General features: G+C 42.0%; 1 protein-coding gene across 9 annotated transcripts in view; it reads left to right on the top strand.

Annotated features, from left to right (window-relative positions):
- Positions 1 to 126: 126 nt before the first annotated feature.
- Positions 127 to 22,717, top strand: part of CLIP1 (CAP-Gly domain containing linker protein 1) — a 118,857-nt gene continuing 96,266 nt past the window's right edge. For all 9 annotated transcript variants that reach the window (XM_063454283.1, XM_063454280.1, XM_063454277.1 and 6 more), the window contains exons 1-3: positions 127 to 250; positions 18,304 to 18,486; positions 20,504 to 21,060. In XM_063454283.1, coding sequence (XP_063310353.1) covers positions 18,396 to 18,486; positions 20,504 to 21,060 — 648 coding nt within the window. In that variant the 5' untranslated portion in view covers positions 127 to 250; positions 18,304 to 18,395. The remainder of the gene's footprint in view (positions 251 to 18,303; positions 18,487 to 20,503; positions 21,061 to 22,717) is intronic.

Raw genomic sequence — 22,717 nt, 5'->3', positions numbered from 1 at the left:
CCATGTCTGGATCAGCATGTCGCCCTCCTCCTGCCAGGACCGCCGCGGGCCTCCTGCCTCACTGCCAGCCAAGCCGGTGGGCGGGGCCGACGGCCAGTGACGTCGATCACTAGCCACGCCCACCCACAGGCGCCTGACTCGTTGTCGGAAACCCAGCGCCCTGGCTCGCGGTGGGCTGCGCGCGCACTCGCTGCTCGGTGACCGGCGGCTGGAAGCGGTAGGTTTGCCGTGGGCGGGACAGGCGAGGACGGTAAGTTATCCGCCAGAGTCAGGCTCGGTAATTCACATTGTAAGAGAGCAGCTCTGTACATGTAGAGCTGGGAGGGAAGGCCTGCTGTATGGTTACCGGAGACCGAGGGAGAGCTGCAGGCAGTGTGCACGGCGCTGCCAACTCATATAATATAATATAACATAACATAATGCACTGTTATAACACATATAATATAACATAACATAATGCACTGTTATAACACATATAATATAACATAACATAATGCACTGTTATAACACATATAATATAACATAACATAATGCACTGTTATAACACATATAATATAACATAACATAATGCACTGTTATAACACATATAATATAACATAACATAATGCACTGTTATAACACATATAATATAACATAACATAATGCACTGTTACAGGGGTCAAGTCCTGGGGAAAAAAGTGTGGGAACTCACCCAAGATTCCCGCCCCTCCCCCTTAAAAAAATATTTTTTACACTCCTATGCATATAGTGCAGTGTGTGTATAATTAATGTAGTGTGTTTGTAGTGAATGCAGAGTATGAATAATTAATGTAGTGTTTGTAGTGAGTGCAGAGTGTGTATAATGAATGTAGTGTTTGTGTTGTGAGTGCAGTGTGTGTATAATGAATGCAGTGTGTTTGTAGTGAGTGCAGATTGTGTATAATGAATGTAGTGTGTTTGTAGTGAGTGCAGAGTGTGTTTGTAGTGAGTGCAGTGTGTGTATAATGAATGCAGTGTGTTTGTAGTGAGTGCAGTGTGTGTATAATGAATGCAGTGCGTTTGTAGTGAGTGCAGATTGTGTATAATGAATGTAGTGTATTTGTAGTGAGTGCAGTGTGTTTGTAGTGAGTGCATAATGTGTATAATGAATGTAGTGTGTGTAGTAAGTGCAGTGTGTTTAATGAATGTAGTGTGTTTGCAGTGAGTGCAAAGTGTGTATAGTGAATGTAGTGTGTTTGTAGTGAGTGCAGAGTGTGTATAATGAATGCAGTGTGTTTGTAGTGAGTGCATAGTGTGTATAATTAATGTAGTGTGTTTGTAGTGAGTGCATAATGTGTATAATGAATGTAGTGTGTGTAGTAAGTGCAGTGTGTATAATGAATGTAGTGTGTTTGTAGTGAGTGCAAAGTGTGTATAGTGAATGCAGTGTGTTTGTAGTGAGTGCATAGTGTGTATAATTAATGTAGTGAGTGCATAATGTGTATAATGAATGTAGTGTGTGTAGTAAGTGCAGTGTGTATAATGAATGCAGTGTGTTTGTAGTGAGTGCATAGTGTGTATAATTAATGTAGTGTGTTTGTAGTGAGTGCATAGTGTGTATAATTAATGTAGTGTGTTTGTAGTGAATGCATAATGTGTAAATGAATGTAGTGTGTGTAGTAAGTGCAGTGTGTATAATGAATGTAGTGTGTTTGCAGTGAGTGCAAAGTGTGTATAGTGAATGCAGTGTGTTTGTAGTGAGTGCATAGTGTGTATAATTAATGTAGTGAGTGCATAATGTGTATAATGAATGTAGTGTGTGTAGTAAGTGCAGTGTGTATAATGAATGCAGTGTGTTTGTAGTGAGTGCATAGTGTGTATAATTAATGTAGTGTGTTTGTAGTGAGTGCATAGTGTGTATAATTAATGTAGTGTGTTTGTAGTGAATGCATAATGTGTATAATGAATGTAGTGTGTGTAGTAAGTGCAGTGTGTATAATGAATGTAGTGTGTTTGCAGTGAGTGCAAAGTGTGTATAGTGAATGTAGTGTGTGTGTGTGTGTGTAGTGAGTGCAGTGTGTATAGTGAATGTAGTGTGTTTGTAGTGAGTGCAGAGTGTGTATAAGGAATGCAGAGTGTGTATAGTGAATCTAGTGTGTTTGTAATGAATGCAGAGTGTGTATAATGAATGTAGTGTGTTTGTAATTAGTGCAGATTGTGTATAATGAATGCAGTGTGTGTGTCCTGGATGATGTGTGTGCTGGATGATGTGTGTGTGTGTGTGTGCGCGCGCTGGATGGTGTGTGTGTGTGTGTTGGATTATTTGTGTGTGTGTGTTGGATTATGTGTGTGTGTGTGTGCGCTGGATGATGTGTGTGTGTGCGCTGGATGGTGTGTGTGTGCGCGCTGGATGATGTGTGTGTGTGTGTGTGCTGGATGATGTGTGTGTGTGTGCTCTGGATGATGTGTGTGTGTGTGCTCTGGATGATGTGTGTGTGTGTGCTCTGGGTGATGTGTGTGTGTGTGCTCTGGATGATGTGTGTGTGTGTGTGTGTGCTGGATGATGTGTGTGTGTGCTGGATGATGTGTGTGTGTGTGTGCTGGATGATGTGTGTTTGTGTGTGCTCTGGATGATGTGTGTGTGTGTGTGTGCTCTGGATGATGTGTGTGTGTGTGTGTGTGCTGGATGATGTGTGTGTGTGCTGGATGATGTGTGTGTTTGTGTGTGCTGGATGATGTGTGTGTGTGTGCTGGATGATGTGTGTGTTTGTGTGTGCTGGATGATGTGTGTGTGTGTTGGATGGTGTGTGTGTGTGTGTGCTGGATGATGTGTGTGTGTGCTGGATGATGTGTGTGTGTGTGTGTGCGCTGGATGATGTGTGTGCGCTGGATGATGTGTGTGCGCTGGATGATGTGTGTGCGCTGGATGATGTGTGTGTGTGTGTGTGTGCTGGATGATGTGTGTGTGTGTGTGTGCTGGATGATGTGTGTGTGTGTGTGTGCTGGATGATGTGTGTGTGTGTGCTGGATGATGTGTGTGTGTGTGTGTGTGTGCTGGATGATGTGTGTGTGTGTGTGCTGGATGATGTGTGTGTGTGCTGGATGATGTGTGTGTGTGTTTGTGCTGGATGATGTGTGTGTGTGTGTGTGCTGGATGATGTGTGTGTGTGTGTGTGCTGGATGATGTGTGTGTGTGTATGTGCTGGATGATGTGTGTGTGTGCTGGATGATGTGTGTGTGTGTGTGTGTGTGTGTGCTGGATGGTGTGTGTGTGTGTGCTGGATGATGTGTGTGTGTGTGTGCTGGATGATGTGTGTGTGTGTGTGTGTGTGTGTGTGTGCTGGATGATGTGTGTGTGTGTGTGCTGGATGATGTGTGTGTGTGTGTGCTGGATGATGTGTGTGTGTGTGTGCTGGATGATGTATGTGTGTGTGTGTGCTGGATGATGTATGTGTGTGTGTGTGCTGGATGATGTGTGTGTGTGCTGGATGATGTGTGTGTGTGTGTGTGTGTGTGCTGGATGATGTGTGTGTGTGTGTGCTGGATGATGTGTGTGTGTGTGTGTGCTGGATGATGTGTGTGTGTGTGCTGGATGATGTGTGTGTGTGTGTGTGTGTGCTGGATGATGTGTGTGTGTGTGTGCTGGATGATGTGTGTGTGTGCTGGATGATGTGTGTGTGTGTTTGTGCTGGATGATGTGTGTGTGTGTGTGTGCTGGATGATGTGTGTGTGTGTGTGTGCTGGATGATGTGTGTGTGTGTATGTGCTGGATGATGTGTGTGTGTGCTGGATGATGTGTGTGTGTGTGTGTGTGTGTGTGCTGGATGGTGTGTGTGTGTGTGTGTGCGCTGGATGATGTGTGTGCGCTGGATGATGTGTGTGCGCTGGATGATGTGTGTGCGCTGGATGATGTGTGTGTGTGTGTGTGTGCTGGATGATGTGTGTGTGTGTGTGTGCTGGATGATGTGTGTGTGTGTGTGTGCTGGATGATGTGTGTGTGTGTGCTGGATGATGTGTGTGTGTGTGTGTGTGTGCTGGATGATGTGTGTGTGTGTGTGCTGGATGATGTGTGTGTGTGCTGGATGATGTGTGTGTGTGTTTGTGCTGGATGATGTGTGTGTGTGTGTGTGCTGGATGATGTGTGTGTGTGTGTGTGCTGGATGATGTGTGTGTGTGTATGTGCTGGATGATGTGTGTGTGTGCTGGATGATGTGTGTGTGTGTGTGTGTGTGTGTGCTGGATGGTGTGTGTGTGTGTGCTGGATGATGTGTGTGTGTGTGTGCTGGATGATGTGTGTGTGTGTGTGTGTGTGTGTGTGTGCTGGATGATGTGTGTGTGTGTGTGCTGGATGATGTGTGTGTGTGTGTGCTGGATGATGTGTGTGTGTGTGTGCTGGATGATGTATGTGTGTGTGTGTGCTGGATGATGTATGTGTGTGTGTGTGCTGGATGATGTGTGTGTGTGCTGGATGATGTGTGTGTGTGTGTGTGTGTGTGCTGGATGATGTGTGTGTGTGTGTGCTGGATGATGTGTGTGTGTGTGTGTGCTGGATGATGTGTGTGTGTGTGTGTGTGTGTGTGTGTGTGTGTGTGCTGGATGATGTGTGTGTGTGTGTGTTGGATGATGTGTGTGTTGGATGATGTGTGTGTGTGTGTGTGTGTGTGCAGGATGATAGGGAGGGGAGCATTTTTTTAAAAAACTTTATGTGTGTCTTTTTTTAGTTTATTCCCCCCTCCCTGCTTCTTACCTTGTCAGGGAGGGGGGAGATCGCCTGGTGGTCCGGTGGGGGAGCCAGCCGCTGCACACAGGTCCCATCACACGCTGTGTTCCCTCTCCAGCTCTAACTCTCGCGAGACTCGCCTGTGCGGAGCGTTGCCATGGTAACGCTCTGACAGCCGCGGGTCTCGCGAGAGTTAGAGCTGGAGAGGAAACACAGCGTGTGATGGGCCCTGTGTGCAGGTAGCAGGGCCGGTCCTGCAGGACTGGGAACGGGAACGGCGTTCCTGCTTTGGAAAAAGTGCAGGAACGCCGTTCCCATGCGTTCCTGCAGGACTCGAGCCCTGCACTGTTATAACTCATATCATAATATAACCTAGTATAATGTTCTGTAATAACTCATATAATATAACATAATATTATGTACTGTTATAACTCGTATAATATAACAGTATAATATAATGCACTGTTATAACTCATATCATATAACAGTATAAAGTACTGTAATAACTCATAGTATAATGTACTATTATAACTCATATCATAATATAACCCAGTGTAGCCTTCTTTTATAACCTGGGATCATAATATTACATAGTATAGCATCCTATAACAACATGTAACATAGCAGCACATAAGGAAGCCTAATGTAGTGTAATATAGTATAATATGGGATGGGACAATATAATATAGCTGGTACAGTACAATATACTATAGCTTGATATGGTACAGTACAATATAATAGAGCTTGATATGGTACAGCATAATATACTATAGCTGGATATGGTACAGCACAATATAACAGCTTGTTATGGCACAATATATAATATAGCTTAATATGGTACAGCATAATATAGCTTGATATAGTACAGCACAATATACTATAGCTTGATATGGTACAGCACAATATACTATAGCTTGATATGGTACAGCACAATATAACATAGCTGAATATGGTACAGCGTAATATACTATAGCAGGCATAGGCAACCTTCTGCACTCCAGATGTGATCTACATCCTCCATAATGCTCTTACAACCATATGTTGGCAAAGCACCAGGTGTAGTCCAAAACAGCTGGAGTGCCGATGGTTGCCTATGCCTGTACTATAGCTTGATATGGTACAACATAATATAAGAGAGCTATATATGGTACAGTACAATATAATATAGCTTGGTATGGTACAATATAACATAGCTTGATATGGCACAATATATAACATAGCTTGATATGGCACAATATATAATATAGCTTGATATGGTACAGCATAATATAACATAGCTTGATATGGCACATTTATTGGCTGAAATCACCACTTCTGATAATGTCAGCCTAGGAGGCAGATCAGGGCAGAGCCAGCACCAGTAGACTGGAATAAAGGTAAGACTTTACTATATTTAGGAGCAAGGGCATTAAATAGAGATTTTAACACTATAGGGTTTGGAATACATGTTTGTGTTCCTGACCCTTTAGTATACCTTTTAAAGGGACACTCCAGGCACCCAGACCACTTCTGCCCATTGGAGTGGTCTTGGTGCCAACTCCCACTACCCTTAACTCTGCAACTGTAAATATTGCACTTCCGGGTTTATAGCACACATTTCGTCCACTATGTGAGGACCTCCAGCGTCGCTGAAATCCCCATAGGGAAGCATTGAAATCATTTTTCAATGCTTTCCTATGGGGAGGTCTAATGTGCTTGCGCGACATTGCCGCGCATGCGCAATAGGTCTCCCCGCCGGATGACGTCAGCAGGGGAGGAGTGTGGGCGTACCCTGAACCAGCGCCGAGGGACATCGGAGCTGGATACAGGTAAGTCACTGAAGGGGTTTTAACTCCGTCAGCAACTTGGGATGGGGGGTGGGAGGGAGAGGGGACCTGCAGTGCCAGGAAAACGGTTTGTTTTCCTGGCACTGGAGAGTCCCTTTAATGATACTAATTTAATCTATGGTATAATATAATATAGCTTTATATGGCACCACATAATATACTATAGCTTTATATGGCATAGGGGAGGCATACCCAGATGGCAGGGTAAATTGAGTGCAACCCCCTCCTTTTAAGAACTACTGGTTGAGTGCAGTACACCCTCCTCTCCCCCCATGGAAAAAACTGAAAAATGTAACATGCTATATTTGACCCTGTAGCTTCCCAAAACACCATAAACCTGTACATAGAGGGTACTGTTTTACACGTGAGACATCGCTGAATACAAATATGTGTATATTAGGGCAGTAAAAGCAAACAGTATTATGACATTCACAGTTAAAATGTCATGCAGAACTAAAAAAATAACCACATTTCTTAATTTCGCACATTTTTTATTCATATTAAATTATGTTTCAATGCTACATATTTGATGTTAAATGAAAGCCATATTTCTCCTGAATAAAATGATATATAATAAGTGTGGGTGCACTTAATATGAAAGGTGAATTACGATTGAAACGACATCTAGTCAAATTCCAAGTTTTGTTTACGTTTTATTTTGATCAAAACATGTACATTTGGCTCAGTCCTTAACCCCTTAAGGATGGCGGGCGTGCTATGCCGTCCATGGGGATCCGGCTCTAAACGCCTGGGGGCAGCATAGCACGTCCCCGCCGTCCTATGTACTTACCTGGTTGCCGGCGATCCCACGCCGGTAATCGCAGTAGGGGGACTCACCTGGCATCCCAAGGAGTCTCCCTGCTCTCGTTCTGGCCCTCCTGGGCCAGGTGATCGCAAAGGTCCTTGCAAGATATATATGATCTAATTATATATACACATACACTGTCTAAGTGTATTTTAATATTAATATATAATTTTATATATATATATATATTATCAATATGCATGTAGAATAATATTGATTAAATATATATAAATATATATAATTATTATTATATATATTTATATATATATATATATATATATATATATATATATATATATATATATAAAATAAATATGTAAATACTTTAAAGGGACACTATAGTCACCCAGACCACTTCAGCTCAATGAAGTGGTCTGGGTGCCAGGTCCCTAAGGCTTTAACCCTTCGGATGCAAACATAGCAGTTTCAAATATTTTATTCATATTAAATTATGTTTCATACCTAAATATTTGATGTTAAATGAAAGCCCTGTTTCCCCTGAATAAAATGATAAATAATAAGTGTTGTGTGCACATAATATGAAAGAGGCGAATTACGCCTGAACAGACATATAGCACAAATTAAAGTTTTTGTTTACATTTGTTTTGATCACAATGTGTACCTTTGGCTCAGTCCTTAAGGGGTTAAACATCTGGTTTAGTGTGTTTATAATGAGAAAGGAATGTAATGGCAGAAATGGAATGTGTTGGCAACTGACTGTGAAGCAGTATGTAGAGAGGGGAAAAAACCCCAAAATATTTAGTATTTTTGAGGTGACATGGTCTGGTGCAATTCTATAGCTATTTGTTAAATTTTAAGTAACCTTTATGTTTTGAATTTCATTTGAATTATTACTCCAACCCTTTTTTACCTAAACAATGTAATGTTGAATGTCCTATTGGACATTATTCAATAGATTCCCCAATCATAGATTTAAAACTATTTAAAAAAAAATCTTAAAATTACTGGAATCTACTGTGGGTCGAAACTCCACTCGCTGCCTTCCAAGCCTTATCTGACATTACTTCTTTCCTCTAAAGTTCCATCAAGTGCTTCTCCTGGAAGCATTTAATTGAACTGTTCCCAGGCTCAGAGCGCATGCACACGCTCTGAGGAGGGAGCTGAGGTGGACAATTTATTTTAAGAATTAAAGAAAAATGCCTGATTCAATAAAATGGAAGGAAGGGAATTTGAAGCTTGCCCTTGCAAGCATAGTCAAAGCTGCCTGCAAGAGTAGACGCTTGCGACAAATGTGATTTTTGCACAGATTTAACAATAAGTTGCGTGCGTTGCATTCTGTGTGCAGCACTTAAGCAGAAACGTGGCACATACAGATTGATACCGTAACCACTTTTAGAAGAAGAACTGGTCATTGTGGTTGGAGTAACCCTTTAAGTAGGCTGGCAGATGTCAGTGTTAGAGCTATTCCTTTGGAACACTAGCTAGTTCTTTACACTTTTTAAATGTAGGCACCATGACCACTTCAACAGATTGAAGTGATTTATATTGCTTTGGGTTCCTGGGTCCCCAGGTCTTATACCACTACTAAACGGTTTATTTACTACTGTGGATCCCTGGCAGCCCAGCCTCCAGTTACTCTATAGCTGAGCTATGCTTCCGTCTCACACCTTACAGATTCATAAAATGGATTGGGTCAGTGATTGTCTGATGGTGCTCTGCCGACACTCGCTATTCGTGGTGTCCCCATGATGAAATGGTGACGGAGAGCTAAACGAGTGCTTGGAGTAGTGGTATGTTAAGAGCGTCAGCGAAGTGCTCTCAGCCAATCACGACCCAAGCACCAACTGACTCCAGGTACCATAAGAAGTTCAATCTGTTTAAGTGGTTATGGTGGCTACAGTGTTCCTTTAGTGAATAACTCTGTAAAGATCAATTTTGTAAACTGCTAACACTGTTTCAAAATCAAACAAGTATGTGAAACAAATGGAGTGCATCACTAAACTGGGAAAAGCTTAAGGGATTACAAATTTTAGAACAAAATAGAAAATTTTAGATCTTCTAAAACTTGGCAATAATATTTTAAGCTTGATTATTTTGGCCTGAAATGTGCAATTACTCCATATTTTCATTTTACAATTTACATAGAGGTCCATAAGCTGTGTTTCTTAACTTTTTCCCCATTATGCTGGGTAGCTGCAGACAAAGACTTACATTAAAATCCTTTCTATTGCTTTTTATAATACTATTTCGTCGTGGGGCGAGTCAAAAGCCTCAATACAGGTAGAACTTGTATTTGTCAACTTTTATTGCTGACTGGAAGCGATTTGCTGGTGTGGCTTTTCTTGTTGTTTGAGACCTGTGAATGAGCTAATGGAGAATATGTCTTAAAATCAAGCTTTGCCTGCTTTGCATTAAACGCCTCAACAAAGTCTGTAGCACATATAGTTTTAATTAATCGGATTAGTCTTGACCCATCTTCATTTTGCTTACATACTGTGAAGTGCTGCACAGTTACTCCAAAGTTAAACTACATTTAATATCATGTCAGAAATTGTGTCAAAACCTAATGGCTAACTAAATGTTCGATTATATGTTGTGCTTTTTAAAAATGATTAATTCTTCAAAACCTGGCAAAGTATTTATATTAAACAGTTTTTTTCAGTAGTATGCATTGCACTGTTGGAAGAAATGGCGCGCGAACGAACAGCACTATTCCATTAGATGCCCAACCACACCGGTGTGGTTAAAAGTGCAGCCTAGGTAGGAAAGGTTTTTTTTTTTTTTTTTTTTGTTGCTAAAATCCATTTCATTATTTACTTCAGGAAATAGTGTTTATTGAGATGAGGAAAGGAGAAGCCTGCTCTGAAGTGACTGTTCCACTTTAACATTATTACATGTATGTGTGTAAACTGTGCTTTATGGTTTTTAAATAATAATTTGCAGAATAATTTGCAGACTGGAGGTATGCACAGCGTTCTTTCTCTAGGGGCAGGGCGTGTGGGTGTACTTCTGTTATGAAAAAAAAAAAATATATATATATACATACACATATAATTCATTTTTTTATATACATATTCTTGCAATAAAAATGTACACGTTTTGTGTACAAAAATGTACAAAACTATACAAAAGCACATGTATGTCTGAAAAATTACTTTTTTTTTCATTCAGGATTGGCTAAGACCTACTTGTCTCTATAAACCATCCTCCACTCCCTATAGCTTTCTGTGTTTCTTGTATACAGTAGAAGTACTTTGAACTAATGTTGCAACTGTGCATGTTAAAGGGACACTGTAAGCACCAAAACAACTTTAGCTTAATGTAGCAGTTTTTTTTTTTTTTTGAATATTTTTATTGGTTGCGCAAAAGAACATGAGCAGGCACAATTTAAAGCGATATATGTAGTATGTAATTGCCTGCGCAGAGGCATATAAATCAGAATGAACAAGCATTTCTGAGAGTTTAATACAGCGTGCAGTACGGTAATCATATATAAAAACAGTATTAGAAAAGGCAGGTGTCACAATGTAGTGTATGATCCTATCTATAAGCATTATGGCAGCGGCCAGTTAAACGAATAACCATGTCGCAGATTGAGTGCAATATCATCAGAGCTGTTAGTGTTCCGATATACGCCGCAGTGGGCATAGGTATATCTATAATTAGGATGCGGCGTAATGGTGTACGTTGTACATTGCAGTTGTCTGGCCATTTCAATAAGTGACCATAGATGACGTATGCGTTCTGGGGCTAATGCTGAGAGTCACTCAAGTATGTCAATGTAGCAGTGACTTATAAGGCTGCGTGACTAAACTGTTAGTGTAATTTTTGCCATTCTAAGCCATACAAATATGCACTTACTGCCGGTTTCTAAGCAGCTTAAACTGTGACTAAATGACAGAGTGAGAAAATGTTCGCATCAATCGTGAATTTAAAAAAGCGTAAAGACCAAACCATTATGCAGCAGTCAGCCATTAAATATACATTAGTGAACAGTATCAACTTATGGCCCCTATGGGCACTATGGACTAAACTACCCACTCTGCCAATGCGATGCCGGCTCTCCTCCACCAAGTCAGCCCACACCGCCAAGGCATGTACAAAGACACACGATATAACTGCAACTTTGATAATACACATGCGAGCTATCAGTCGATTGGATCGCCGTATCAAGAGGGTCGCCTTTATACCACATATACCAACTAGCATAACATATTATATGCAAAATGTGGAAACTTAAAAATAAAATAAGTAAGAAATAAACGTAGCTTGCAAATGCAGGGCTGCGATCCGCAGGGCCGCTGTGTGAATTCCCATGTCCATCTGGGAAGGCCTCCCATGGTGCTACCCCCACACTGTCCCCGGGGTGCCAGGCCTCCTTCCCTCACCCCCAGTCCGATCACCGCTCACCGGTCGGGTCCCCCACAGTTCCGTGGGCACTCAGGAGCTGAGGCTGTTCGTTGGGCCCCACCTCAAAAACCCTCCGGCCGGCTGCTCCCTGCACCTCCCCAGCTCTGCGTGGTTCCCTTGAGGTGTGTGTCCCTGTGTCTCACCCGACGCCGGCCACATACTTGGAGCCGGCATCCGCCCCCCACGACCACCGGTCCGTCGAGGGGGTCGGCACAATCCCGCCCCACCGGGCTCGCGGCGCCAGGGACTAGGCTTCCCGGGCACCCCAGACCTTGATGCCCGGGCACCCACCTCTCCCGCGGTCGAGGCCACGGCCTGGTTGATCCGTCCGGTACCTGGTCCTGCCGGGGCCAGCGCGAGTCGCCCATGCCAGTCCTTCCTGGTGCGTCTCCTTCATCCACGAGACAGCTTCTGAGGGTACGACAGGGCTGTTGTAGGCCATTAAGTCCAGGGTGTGTGTTGATCCTGTAGCACAGGCAATAATCGTCCCTTGACTTCGGGTCGAGATAGCAGGCGGCCGCGGTTAGGCAGTCATTGCCTGTACAGGAGGCCAGCGTGTACCCCGGGCGGCTGCGTCCGTCCCAGGGCTTGCATCCTCCATGAGGCCGGGATTACCCCCACCGGCCGGGGGGGGGGGGGCGGAGCGGGGCCGCTGCTCTCACCCGTGTAAATCTCCACCAGCATCCACATAGCTGGTGTGCTTTTTCTTCCGGTCAGGCAATCAGGCATCTGTTCTCTGTCTGCAGCTGCCCTCAAGCAGGCTTATGCAGGTGTGTAGGCCGGGTTCATCAGTTTCGGTGCTCCCCGTGAATTTTTGGCCGTAATCTGGTATCATATGGGTGTTCGGGTAGTGCCCCATTGTATTGCAGCATGTAATCCGGTCCTGGGGCAGGTTTTTAGCAAGTTTTATGCCGTTTTTTAGGGCTTAAGCTCGGAGCCTCCGTGTTCTGCTGCCATGCTGCTTGGCGGCCCGGCCCCGCCCCCTAATGTAGCAGTTTTGTTGTATTGATCATGTGTGTTCAGTCTCACTTCTTCTTCAAGTAGAAATACTGTACATGCAGATTCCTACCACCATAATGAGTTCTAAAAGCGAACGTGATCATGGTGGTTGCAGTCCCCGTTCGAGCTAAAGCTTTTTTGGTGCTTAAAGAGCCTCATTAATAGTAGTACCTCTGCTGTAAAATTGATAAGTAGTGAGGGGGACATGCCTGACAGTCGACTGGGACAGATGCATGTGACTGGAGCTCCGGCAGAGAAAACTTCTAAATAAGCAAATTACTCAAAAGAGGAGGAAGTTTTAGTTTCAGCAATAGCAGAGTTGTATCTTCTGTGGTACACTCTGCCAAGGGTCTGACCTACATTTGACCATACCTGGTGGGCACTGCCTTAGCTAGACTACTCTGCAGTCTGCAGACATTGCCAAGGCTGGCGAGACAGCAGATCTCTCTACTTGGGTTTTGATTTCTCCCTTGCCCCCCTTTGAACCAGAGGGCATATCCCAGTCCCCACTGGTGCGTTATCGAAGCCTACACTACAAAATAAATTCTTGCTCTAGACCCTGGGCAGCAGTGCCGTCGCTTGCCTCCCTGCTGCCTTGCAGGGTCCGGTTACAGCCTCCATGGAGTCCAAAATGGGCTCCAAATGGGACAGACAGACCTCCCATGGCAACTTCCGCTGCCATCCTCCCACAGACCCTGAAATTCTCCCCCCCCCTCTTCCCCATAGCTTGGTGTCACTCTGGCCCCCTAATTCCTTTCAGGGCGTTAGGTGGACAGAGTGACAAAAGGGGCAACAGTGACGGGGGCTAGAGGATCTAACCCCTGTGTCACTCTGTCCTAACCCCTTATCACCCTAGGTCTTTATCCCATATACCCCTAGCTGTTTGTCACTCTGACCACTGTCTCTCTTGCTCTGTCACTCTGTTCTAATTCCCTTGCCTTTTGTCACTGTCCCTCTCGATCTTTGTCATCCAGATCCCTTTAATGCCCCTAGATCTGTCACTCATTCTGTCCTCTTAATCCTCTCTCACAATGTCTCCTCAACACCATATACCAGGGGTAGGCAACCTACGGCACTAGTGCCAAGCACGGCACTTAAGGTGTCTTTGCACGGCACTCAAGGCTGCTCTGGCCTATCAGGAGTCCCAGGAAACTTCAGATATCTGCTAATACGAAAAGGACAATCCTCAATTTATGCATTGCAGCACATAGAGTAAGTGAACTCAGGTTCTTCCTCCCAGCACTTGTAAATAGAAATCCACACTGTGGTAGAGCAGCCCACAGCGAATATTGCAGCTCCTGCCCTTCACCTGTACGTGGCCAGCCTGGTCTCCACTGGAACCTAGGGAAGACACCCCATACTGCTAGATATACACAGAAATGCACAATAACCCTCCCCTCATATAAATAATACGAACAGCCCACAAACAAACATACACACAATCCGCACAAACGTAACCCGCTAACAATCCACATACATGCACACAACCCCACATGCAATACCCCACACATACACACACTACCAAACACACAATGTGACATCCATCCACACACACAATTCCACAAGCAGCCCCAATACACAGCCCACATTCATATGTATCATACACCATACCACAAACTACTCCTGAACATATACAATATAATAGCTCATATCCGCACAAATACAAATATACAAAGCAATTACAGTATAAATAACAAAAGCAAAATACTGCAGCATACAGACCTCAATTTTAAAAAAGAGGACCGGCACGCTACGGGACATCACAATCCTATATCGGCACAGTGCTGCTAAAAGGTTGCCTACCCCTGCCATATACCCTTAGCGTTTTGTCACTCTGTCCCCCTGTACATCTCGCCTTGTTTCATTCTGTCTTTCTAACCCCCTGTCACCCTTTACCTTTATCCCATATACCACTAGCTTTTTGTCACTCAGTTCACTAATCCCATGTCAGTCTAACTCTGTTTTGTCTCCCTAATCCTCTACACCCTAGCCTTTTTTCACTCTGCCCCCCTATCCCTCTCATCCTTTATTACGTGGTCCTAATCCTCTGTTTCTCCCTTTTGTTACTGGGTCACCCTAACACTGTCATTCTGTTCACTTATTCCTCTAGCCTTTTGCCACTCTCCCACTGTATTTGACACTCTTTGACACTTTGTCCTCCTAATCCCCTATCCTTCTGTCCTCCTGTTTCTGGTGCCATTTGTGACTCTAAGACCCTCTTCTGCTGCCTTATCGTGTGTGTATATATATATATGTATATATATTATATTATATTATATATATATATACAGTGGGACCTCGGTTTACGAATTTAATGCGTTCTCCGGGACGTTTCTTATTGCGAAACGCGGCTTCGCATAGGAATGCATTGAAAACCAATTAATCCGCTCTGAAGGTCGGAAAAAAGTCAAAATGAGCTGGCATGGAAACCAACCCACAATGCAGAGCACACAATAAAAGGCATGCAAACGACAAAGCTCAGCTCCCTACCTTTCCACAGCTTGGGAAATGCACCAAAAAGTCCCCAAACAACTGCAAACCGTTTCCAAAATGGCTCCAAAACTCAATGCAAAAGCCGCTCCAACACCTCCACACTCGACGCCACGTGCTACCCACAGGCTTCAGCATGCAGGGGGCAGCGCTATAAACCTCCCAGGTGCAATGCATCCTGGGGAAACTTTCTTTGTATTGCGAAACAAATTTGTAAACTGAGGCATTATTTTCAATGGATTTTCATTTGTAAACCGAAAATTATGTTAACCGTGTGTATGTATGTATGTATTTTTTTTTTTTTCTTATACATATATTCTCTTTCTATATAGATCTATAGATAGATAAAGAGAGATGATATCAAAACGTCTGGAGTGCTTAGGTTAGCTAATTTATTACGAGAGAAAGTAAGGTACTGAATGACTGTATATATGACACTGTTTGGGTAAATGAACATGCATGTAGTGTGCACACGTGTAAATGGCAGTTTATATTACTGCATGTATGGGTAAATTACTGCGCAAGACTGCATATGAGCAAATGACTGTGTCACTTTATGCATGCGTAAATGGCAATGTGCAAGCATTGCTAAGGAAGGCGTTAATCTGTCTTGTCTAGGATTTGAATGTGATGAAGTTTTACATTTTGTTGGTGAGTTAGACAGGTATCTGGGCAGAATTGATTACACAGCTGTTGCTGGGGTCTGGAGCTGGCCTGGATTGGTTGGAGGTCGCAAGCGGGAAACTAAGACCGTATAAAAAGCAGCAGCACAAGTTTAATCCTGTCAGAGTGGACTGAAGCAGGAACAACATGGACGGACCCCACCCTCCCTCCCATTTAATTTTATTTCATTGTATTGTCATGGTGTTATGAAGCATTGGGGCAAAAGTCATCCTCAGGGTCAAGTTCTAAAGAATGATATGGTGGTAAATGGTTTTAAATAATAGGCTGTCAAGTTATTTATGACTGACTGGCAATATGGTGCTTAATAAAGTTAAAAGTTTTGAAAGGTTAAAGTTTGTTTTATGGTTATGAAATTATAGTTGCATGCCCCTTGAGGTTTGAATAAACACCACGGCCAAGCACATTAAAAAGTAATTAAACATTGTCTGTGGTTATTGTGTGGTCTCATTTTATTTATACAAATATTGCCTACCATACATAAGTTAAATGAATGTGGCAGTGCATGCATTGGTTAATGACCATGTTCATGACTGTGTTCATATCTAGGTAATTACAGCTTATGTGACTGTAAATGACAGTGTATAGGACTGAGTATATGGGCAAAAGACTGTATGTGTCTGCATGCATGGGTAATGACAGTGTATATTAGAGTGTGCATGTATGGGTAAATTACTGCATGCATGAGTAAATGATAGTGTGCAAGCATTGTTAAATGACTGTGCCAGTGTGCATGTATGGGTAAATGACCGCGTATGTGACTGTACAAATAAGCATGTGCATGCATAGTTAAATGACCATGTATTTGGCAGTGTGCATGCATTGGTAAACAGTGTGGTTGTATTCCTACTGGGGCACTGATGTAGCAGCTTCAGCCAAAGATGTGATTATCATTCTCTCTGCTTGTAATGGAGATATGTATATATGTATACAAATTGCATATAAAGTCAATGTTTCAGTACCAGGATGGGACTTTCCTCAGGACAGTAGACCGACACATGAGGCAAGTTTAACCCTGCAACCCTCTGAACCTGCATTTTATTTTAGATTGCAGACTTAAGGTGATAGGGATACTGCACTCAAACCACTTTAATGAGATGCAGTTGCCTGGGTGCCTATAGTGTCTCTTTAAAGATTTAGTGCTTTATATCACACAGCTTATTTAGATCACAATCACACACTTACCTCAGACATGTAGCAGCTGGTTTGTAGACTTTTACAAACATTTTTTGATACCTAGCAGACACACACAAAATTCTGCAGTGGGAGTTAGGCTCTCCTTTGCTGATCTTAAATGATACTACTCAATTCTAAATAAAAACCTGATGACAACAAGATAAAATCAAGAGCATAAGTGGCTTTGCAAAGTTTGGTTAAAGGAATAATATAGGGTTATGAACACAAACATGTGTTCCTGACCCTATAGTGTTAAAAACACCATCTAGCCCCACATTCATTGCCCCCTTAAAGGACACTGTAGACATCCAGACCACTTCAGCCCATTAAAGTGGTCTGGGTGCAATGTCCCATGTCCCTTAACCTTGCAGGGGTAATTAGAAACTGCAAAAAATACCTACTAGGGATAACTCCACCTCTAGTGGCTGTCTACAAGGGATTCCGGGTGCTTAGACGACTTTTGGTAGTCTAAATGACGCTGGACGTCCTCATGCACATTAGGTTTCCCCTGCCGGCTGACGTCGGCCGGGAGGAGAATGGGCGGAGCCTTACCCAGCGCCGAGAGATATCAGCGCTGGATACAGGTAACTGGGAGCAAAAACCTGAGGGACTGATTATATTCACCAGAACAAATACAATAAGCTGTAGTTGTTCTGGTGATTATAGTGTCCCTTTAAGGCAACACAGGGATTGTGGCAAGGCATGAGATTTCTAGTCCAGGGCTTAAATTTATCTGCCATCGCAAACCATTTCTACTTGCAGGGATAGATTTTTACTCGCTAGTAGATTTTTCTAGCCTTAATTGTGGAGTCATCTAACCATGTACAATATTTTCTAATGTTCTTGTTTGGTTGTTGTGACTTCATCTCCACAACAATGACCTTACACCTGTTGGTTTTGTAAAATGAGCGTCTGTCAGAAAATACTGAAGCATCACATATCTTAGCCATTAATAATATGGATTTAACATTTACGCTTTATCAATGTTAGTTGTACCCTGGCTGCATAGCATTGATTTTATGAGAGCGCTTGTCTAAGACACCCAAGCTTTCTCATCCAATCACCACTGTCCAGGTTAAACCAAATTGACATGGCAACGTGAAAGTGTTTATTCCACTTTATCAATGCTACCAGGTTATGTAAAATGATTGTTTTAAGGCCTGCTTTCTAACTCTGCTACCTTATGTAGACTCCTGTTTTATAAAATCTGCTTTTCCATGTATATTTTTAATTCTGTGTGTCTGCTTTGACCCTGTTATTCTTTGTGTTTCTTGCAGGTTTGGACTGTGTAAAGGACCACAATTTTGGATCAATGGTTACAAAAAGATAGCAGGTCAAAAGTGGGAAATCATACTCTTGAAGTGAAAAAATGAGTTCATTGAAACCAAGTGGGCTGAAGGCGCCTTCTAAAATAACAAAACCTGGTACTGTAGCTGCTAAGTCATCTGCTGCTGTTACAGGTAAGTGCTAGTTAATTGCTTTCTGTGGTGAGAAGAACATGTTTGCTGCTGTGCCGGTACTAAATAAAATCACTTTTTTGGTGTCTTCCCTAAAATGCTGGGACAGGTTTAGGGCCTATAATCACTTTTTCTAGTTGAATTTTTCAAAAAATATATCATCCGAACCTAATGTGTTGACTCTACTAGAATGTTTACTGATTTTGCATTATATTATTAGATGGGTATCAAATAACCATCTCTTAACCAAGCCACCTGTAACATGGGTTCCTTTAGAAGCTGGGGTACTACTTATATTTAATATGATCATGTAGAGAGAGGCTACATTCTTGAAATGTGTACACACTCATGTTTATGGACATATTATTTGGATAGTTTAGAATCTGCCCCTGGCTTACTCTTCAACTTCCACAAAAACACAAACTACCCTGGGAGATCTAAAGTAAGGTCACGCTAAGTACGATCACAACTTTGCATTATTGCAAAAAGGCAATGGTGAATAGACCAACTTGAGCACTCTCAGCTCTGAAAGTGGCTTGGAATTGCAGGTTTAAAAAACCAAAACAAAAATAGCTGGAATTGTAAGAAAGATCCTCAGGGCTGACAATCATGCTGCATTCTTGCTACTTATTAACTTTGTCCACCTTGTGCATATACCACGCACACACAACTTGGACTCGGCTCATCTCGAAGACACGGACCATGACTCTGTCGATAGCTGTAAAAAGCCCAGTTAACTAAATTGTTAATTGGGCTGAATGTAAACAGACTGCAGCCGCGGTATGGCTGCAAGGCATTTATAGAGCAGTTTTTACCCAAGGTATATTCTAAATGGAACTACTCCTGTATGATTTTTATCACGTAAGCTCCTGCTGGTCAGAGGGTTTATGTGATAACTATCTTCCTGGTTTGAGGGATCTGCCTAAACAGTTCTTTTGAATTTAAGTTTTTGTGTTTTGTTGTATTTTTAATTGTAAGTTTAAAATAAATAAATAAATAATTACTCTAATTTTATAAAAACATTTTTTTTTTTTCAAAATTACACATTTCATAGTTTCCTGTTAACAATGAAAAATAAACCAGGTAGCCTGCATGACACATTGTATATGTGTTGTGCTTCTCTCATTCATATCTGTGGTAGTATAATAATTTGCTGATATATCTTTTCCACTTCCTGGTGCGTCTAAAAGTAGCCTGGAATTATTTTTTTTCTGATGGTAGCCTGAGAGATACATTTATTTAGATATTTAAATGCTTTATAATGGCATTAACACATAATTTGTATGCTCATTTGACTTGCTCATCTTTAGCATTGTACACTCTCTGTGACCGCAAAACCTAGAGAATATATATTTATGGGTAGAGAAGGTAACATAATTATGTAAACATCTATTTTGTCAACAAGGAGTTGTAGTAGCCATTTTTTTGTTAGTTTAAGTAGTTAAAGGCTAGTCTTGTGTAAACATGGGAAATATTTGTTTGTTTTAATATCTATAGGAGGATACATTGAATATACCAATTTAAAGAGAATATATGTTTGTAATCTTTAGTTTTTCACTTTAATTCTAGTATATGGCTTATATTCTCATTGACAAATGATCTGGAATGAATCCTGCTTGACATTCCTACTGTAATGGCACGCGTGGCTTCTTTGAGACTCTTAAACAGGACCTAATAAGATTTTACTCATTTTCAATTTGTGTTTTACATTCTGTTATCACCTTCCTATGATACCAAATATGTATTTCCCTTTTATTCATATAATCAAATATGCAAATTAATCCGTCCATTAGGCTGTCTGACATGAAACAGTTTCTCAGAGTTTACACAGACAGAAAACAGCTTAATGTTTTCTTTCCCCAGGGAGGAATTGCTTCTGAACAAATTACTTAAGCAAATAATGTGCTAGAGTTTTCTCCATCCCGTCACTGCATTATTTTTTTAATGGTTAGTTTCTCCCCCCCCTCCACCCCATTGATATATATTTCAGGTATATAATTTGTTTCCCTTTCTTTTTCAGCTCCCCCAGTAAAAGCAGTAGAAAAATCTCCCAGTGCGCCTGCTGTAGAAACTCCTGAAGGTTTTGTGGATGATTTTAGAGTTGGGGAACGTGTCTGGGTTAATGGAAATAAACCTGGATTTATTCAGTTCCTTGGTGAGACACAGTTTGCTCCAGGACAATGGGCAGGAATTGTTTTAGATGAAGCAATTGGAAAAAATGATGGTGCTGTTGCGGGTGTTCGATACTTCCAGTGTGATGCCTTAAGGGGTATTTTCACAAGACCATCAAAGTTATCACGTAACCCTTTAGAAGAGGAAAGCAATGGCACACAAACTGCACCTGTATCTCGAGCTACCTCACCAACATCTGCATCATTGTCTTCTAGTATGGTATCTCCTCCACTAACTACTGCACCAACTCCTCTTAAAAGCACCACAACTCCTGCCAAGGAGTTTTCTACACCGGCATCAATCAGCAACCTTACTAGAACTGCAAGTGAATCCATATCAAATCTCTCTGAAACCGGATCCGTTAAAAAAGGAGAAAGAGAGTTAAAGTTGGGCGACAGAGTTTTGGTAAGCAGTTTCTGTTGCTATACGTTTCCCACTCCAACATTATAAAAAAATTAAGTGTTGCAGCATAATTTTGTTAATTCTAAAATAGCATGCTGTTTTCATAGGTCTACAGCTGTTTTAGTGGACAAACAAAAGGAGGAATCTGGTATTGGTGTATTCAGCCCTGGGGCTGGCTAACCCCACTCTAATGGTAAAACAATAAATGTAGTCCAGGCACTCAGGATGAATTGAGATCGAAACATTGCACGTTTTTCCAGTAAAACTGCAGCATAAGTGATCCTGAGTGCCTGGACTACATTTATTGTTTTACAGCTTTTGTATTGTGATTATAAATGTGTAGCTTTTGCATAGCCGCCAAGTTTGTCAAGTCTTGTTGAAAGAGTGACACATCGAGGACAATGGATAGGCTTGTCTGTGACACAGTTAGCATCATAGATAGTGTGTCCTCCTCATTGGGGGGGTTGTTATCTTGGTACACACCATCAGGACACACTGCATGTAAGCTGATAGTTGCTTAGTACCTGTGGGTTTAAAGTGCCTTTAAAGTGCAGTGCAAGCTCTGATATTGCCATGGTTGCTGTGTACTTTCTATCGTTTTCTCCAACCCCATGGTGACCAAGCCAGTCAAGAGGACTGGTGGCAGAGTTGGCATGTTTGGTTTTGTCTTCTGAAAAAAATCTAGAAATCAACGATGCTTCCAGGGTGACTTTGGCCTTGAAATTGAAATTAACTTTGGATTCCTGACAATTCTCGCCTAAGTAAATAACACTGATAGACTTCAATTTGAATGTTTCCGTTTTGCATGATGTGCCAGGCATTTTGATATTTTTAGAAAACAGAGTGTCATTTGACTTGAGTAATTTTCTGTGTGCTCCATCTGTTAGATATGCTTTACTTCATCTGGATATTTTAAGTAGACTAGAATAGCAGTATCACGAGTATATAAGAACGTGAAACTCCATACTGCTTCTAGAATTCCTTAGGGCAAATCAACACACATTAAATCAGCCTTGAGCTTTGCACACTTCAGTGGTTGTTTGTTTTGTCAGGAACCTCTCTTTCTGGCCTATAGAGTGGACCTGTTCAACCCAGCACTGCCAAGGTTAAGGGGATAAGTAGGACTTAAATAATATTACAAAAAAGCGGCACAGTACCCCTCCCCACTTACCCTTCTGCAAAATTCCAGTTTTGCATAAAATAACTTTACAAATCATTACAATCCAAGCTAAGATTTTTATTTTTAAAGATGCTTCTGTATCAAACTCACTAGACAGAGGCAGATATTAAATCAAAGTTTAAAGAGGAGCTGTCACTGCCCTCTATTTTTTATATTCTGTTTATCTCTTTATTTAAATGAACACTGTAGTCATCTAGATCACTTTGTCTCAGTTAAAGGGACCCTATAGTCACCAGAACAACTACAGCTTAATATAGTTGTTCTAATGAGTATAATCATTATGCAGGCATTTTTATGCAAACGCTGCCTTTTCAGAGAAAAGGCAGTGTTTACATTGCCCCTAGGGACACCTCCAACTGGCCACTCCTCAGATGGCCACTGGAGATGCTTCCTGGCTCAGTGCTGCACAGTAGGCAGCACGGTCGTTCAGCGTCTCCACTCTCTGCATGGGGAGGCTGAATTTTCCTCATAAATGCAGTG

The sequence above is a fragment of the Pelobates fuscus genome, chromosome 5, assembly GCF_036172605.1.
Source record: "Pelobates fuscus isolate aPelFus1 chromosome 5, aPelFus1.pri, whole genome shotgun sequence".
Lineage (NCBI taxonomy): Eukaryota > Metazoa > Chordata > Amphibia > Anura > Pelobatidae > Pelobates > Pelobates fuscus.
Note: the sequence above shows the minus strand (reverse complement) of the source record. Positions and strands in the feature narration are given on the sequence as shown.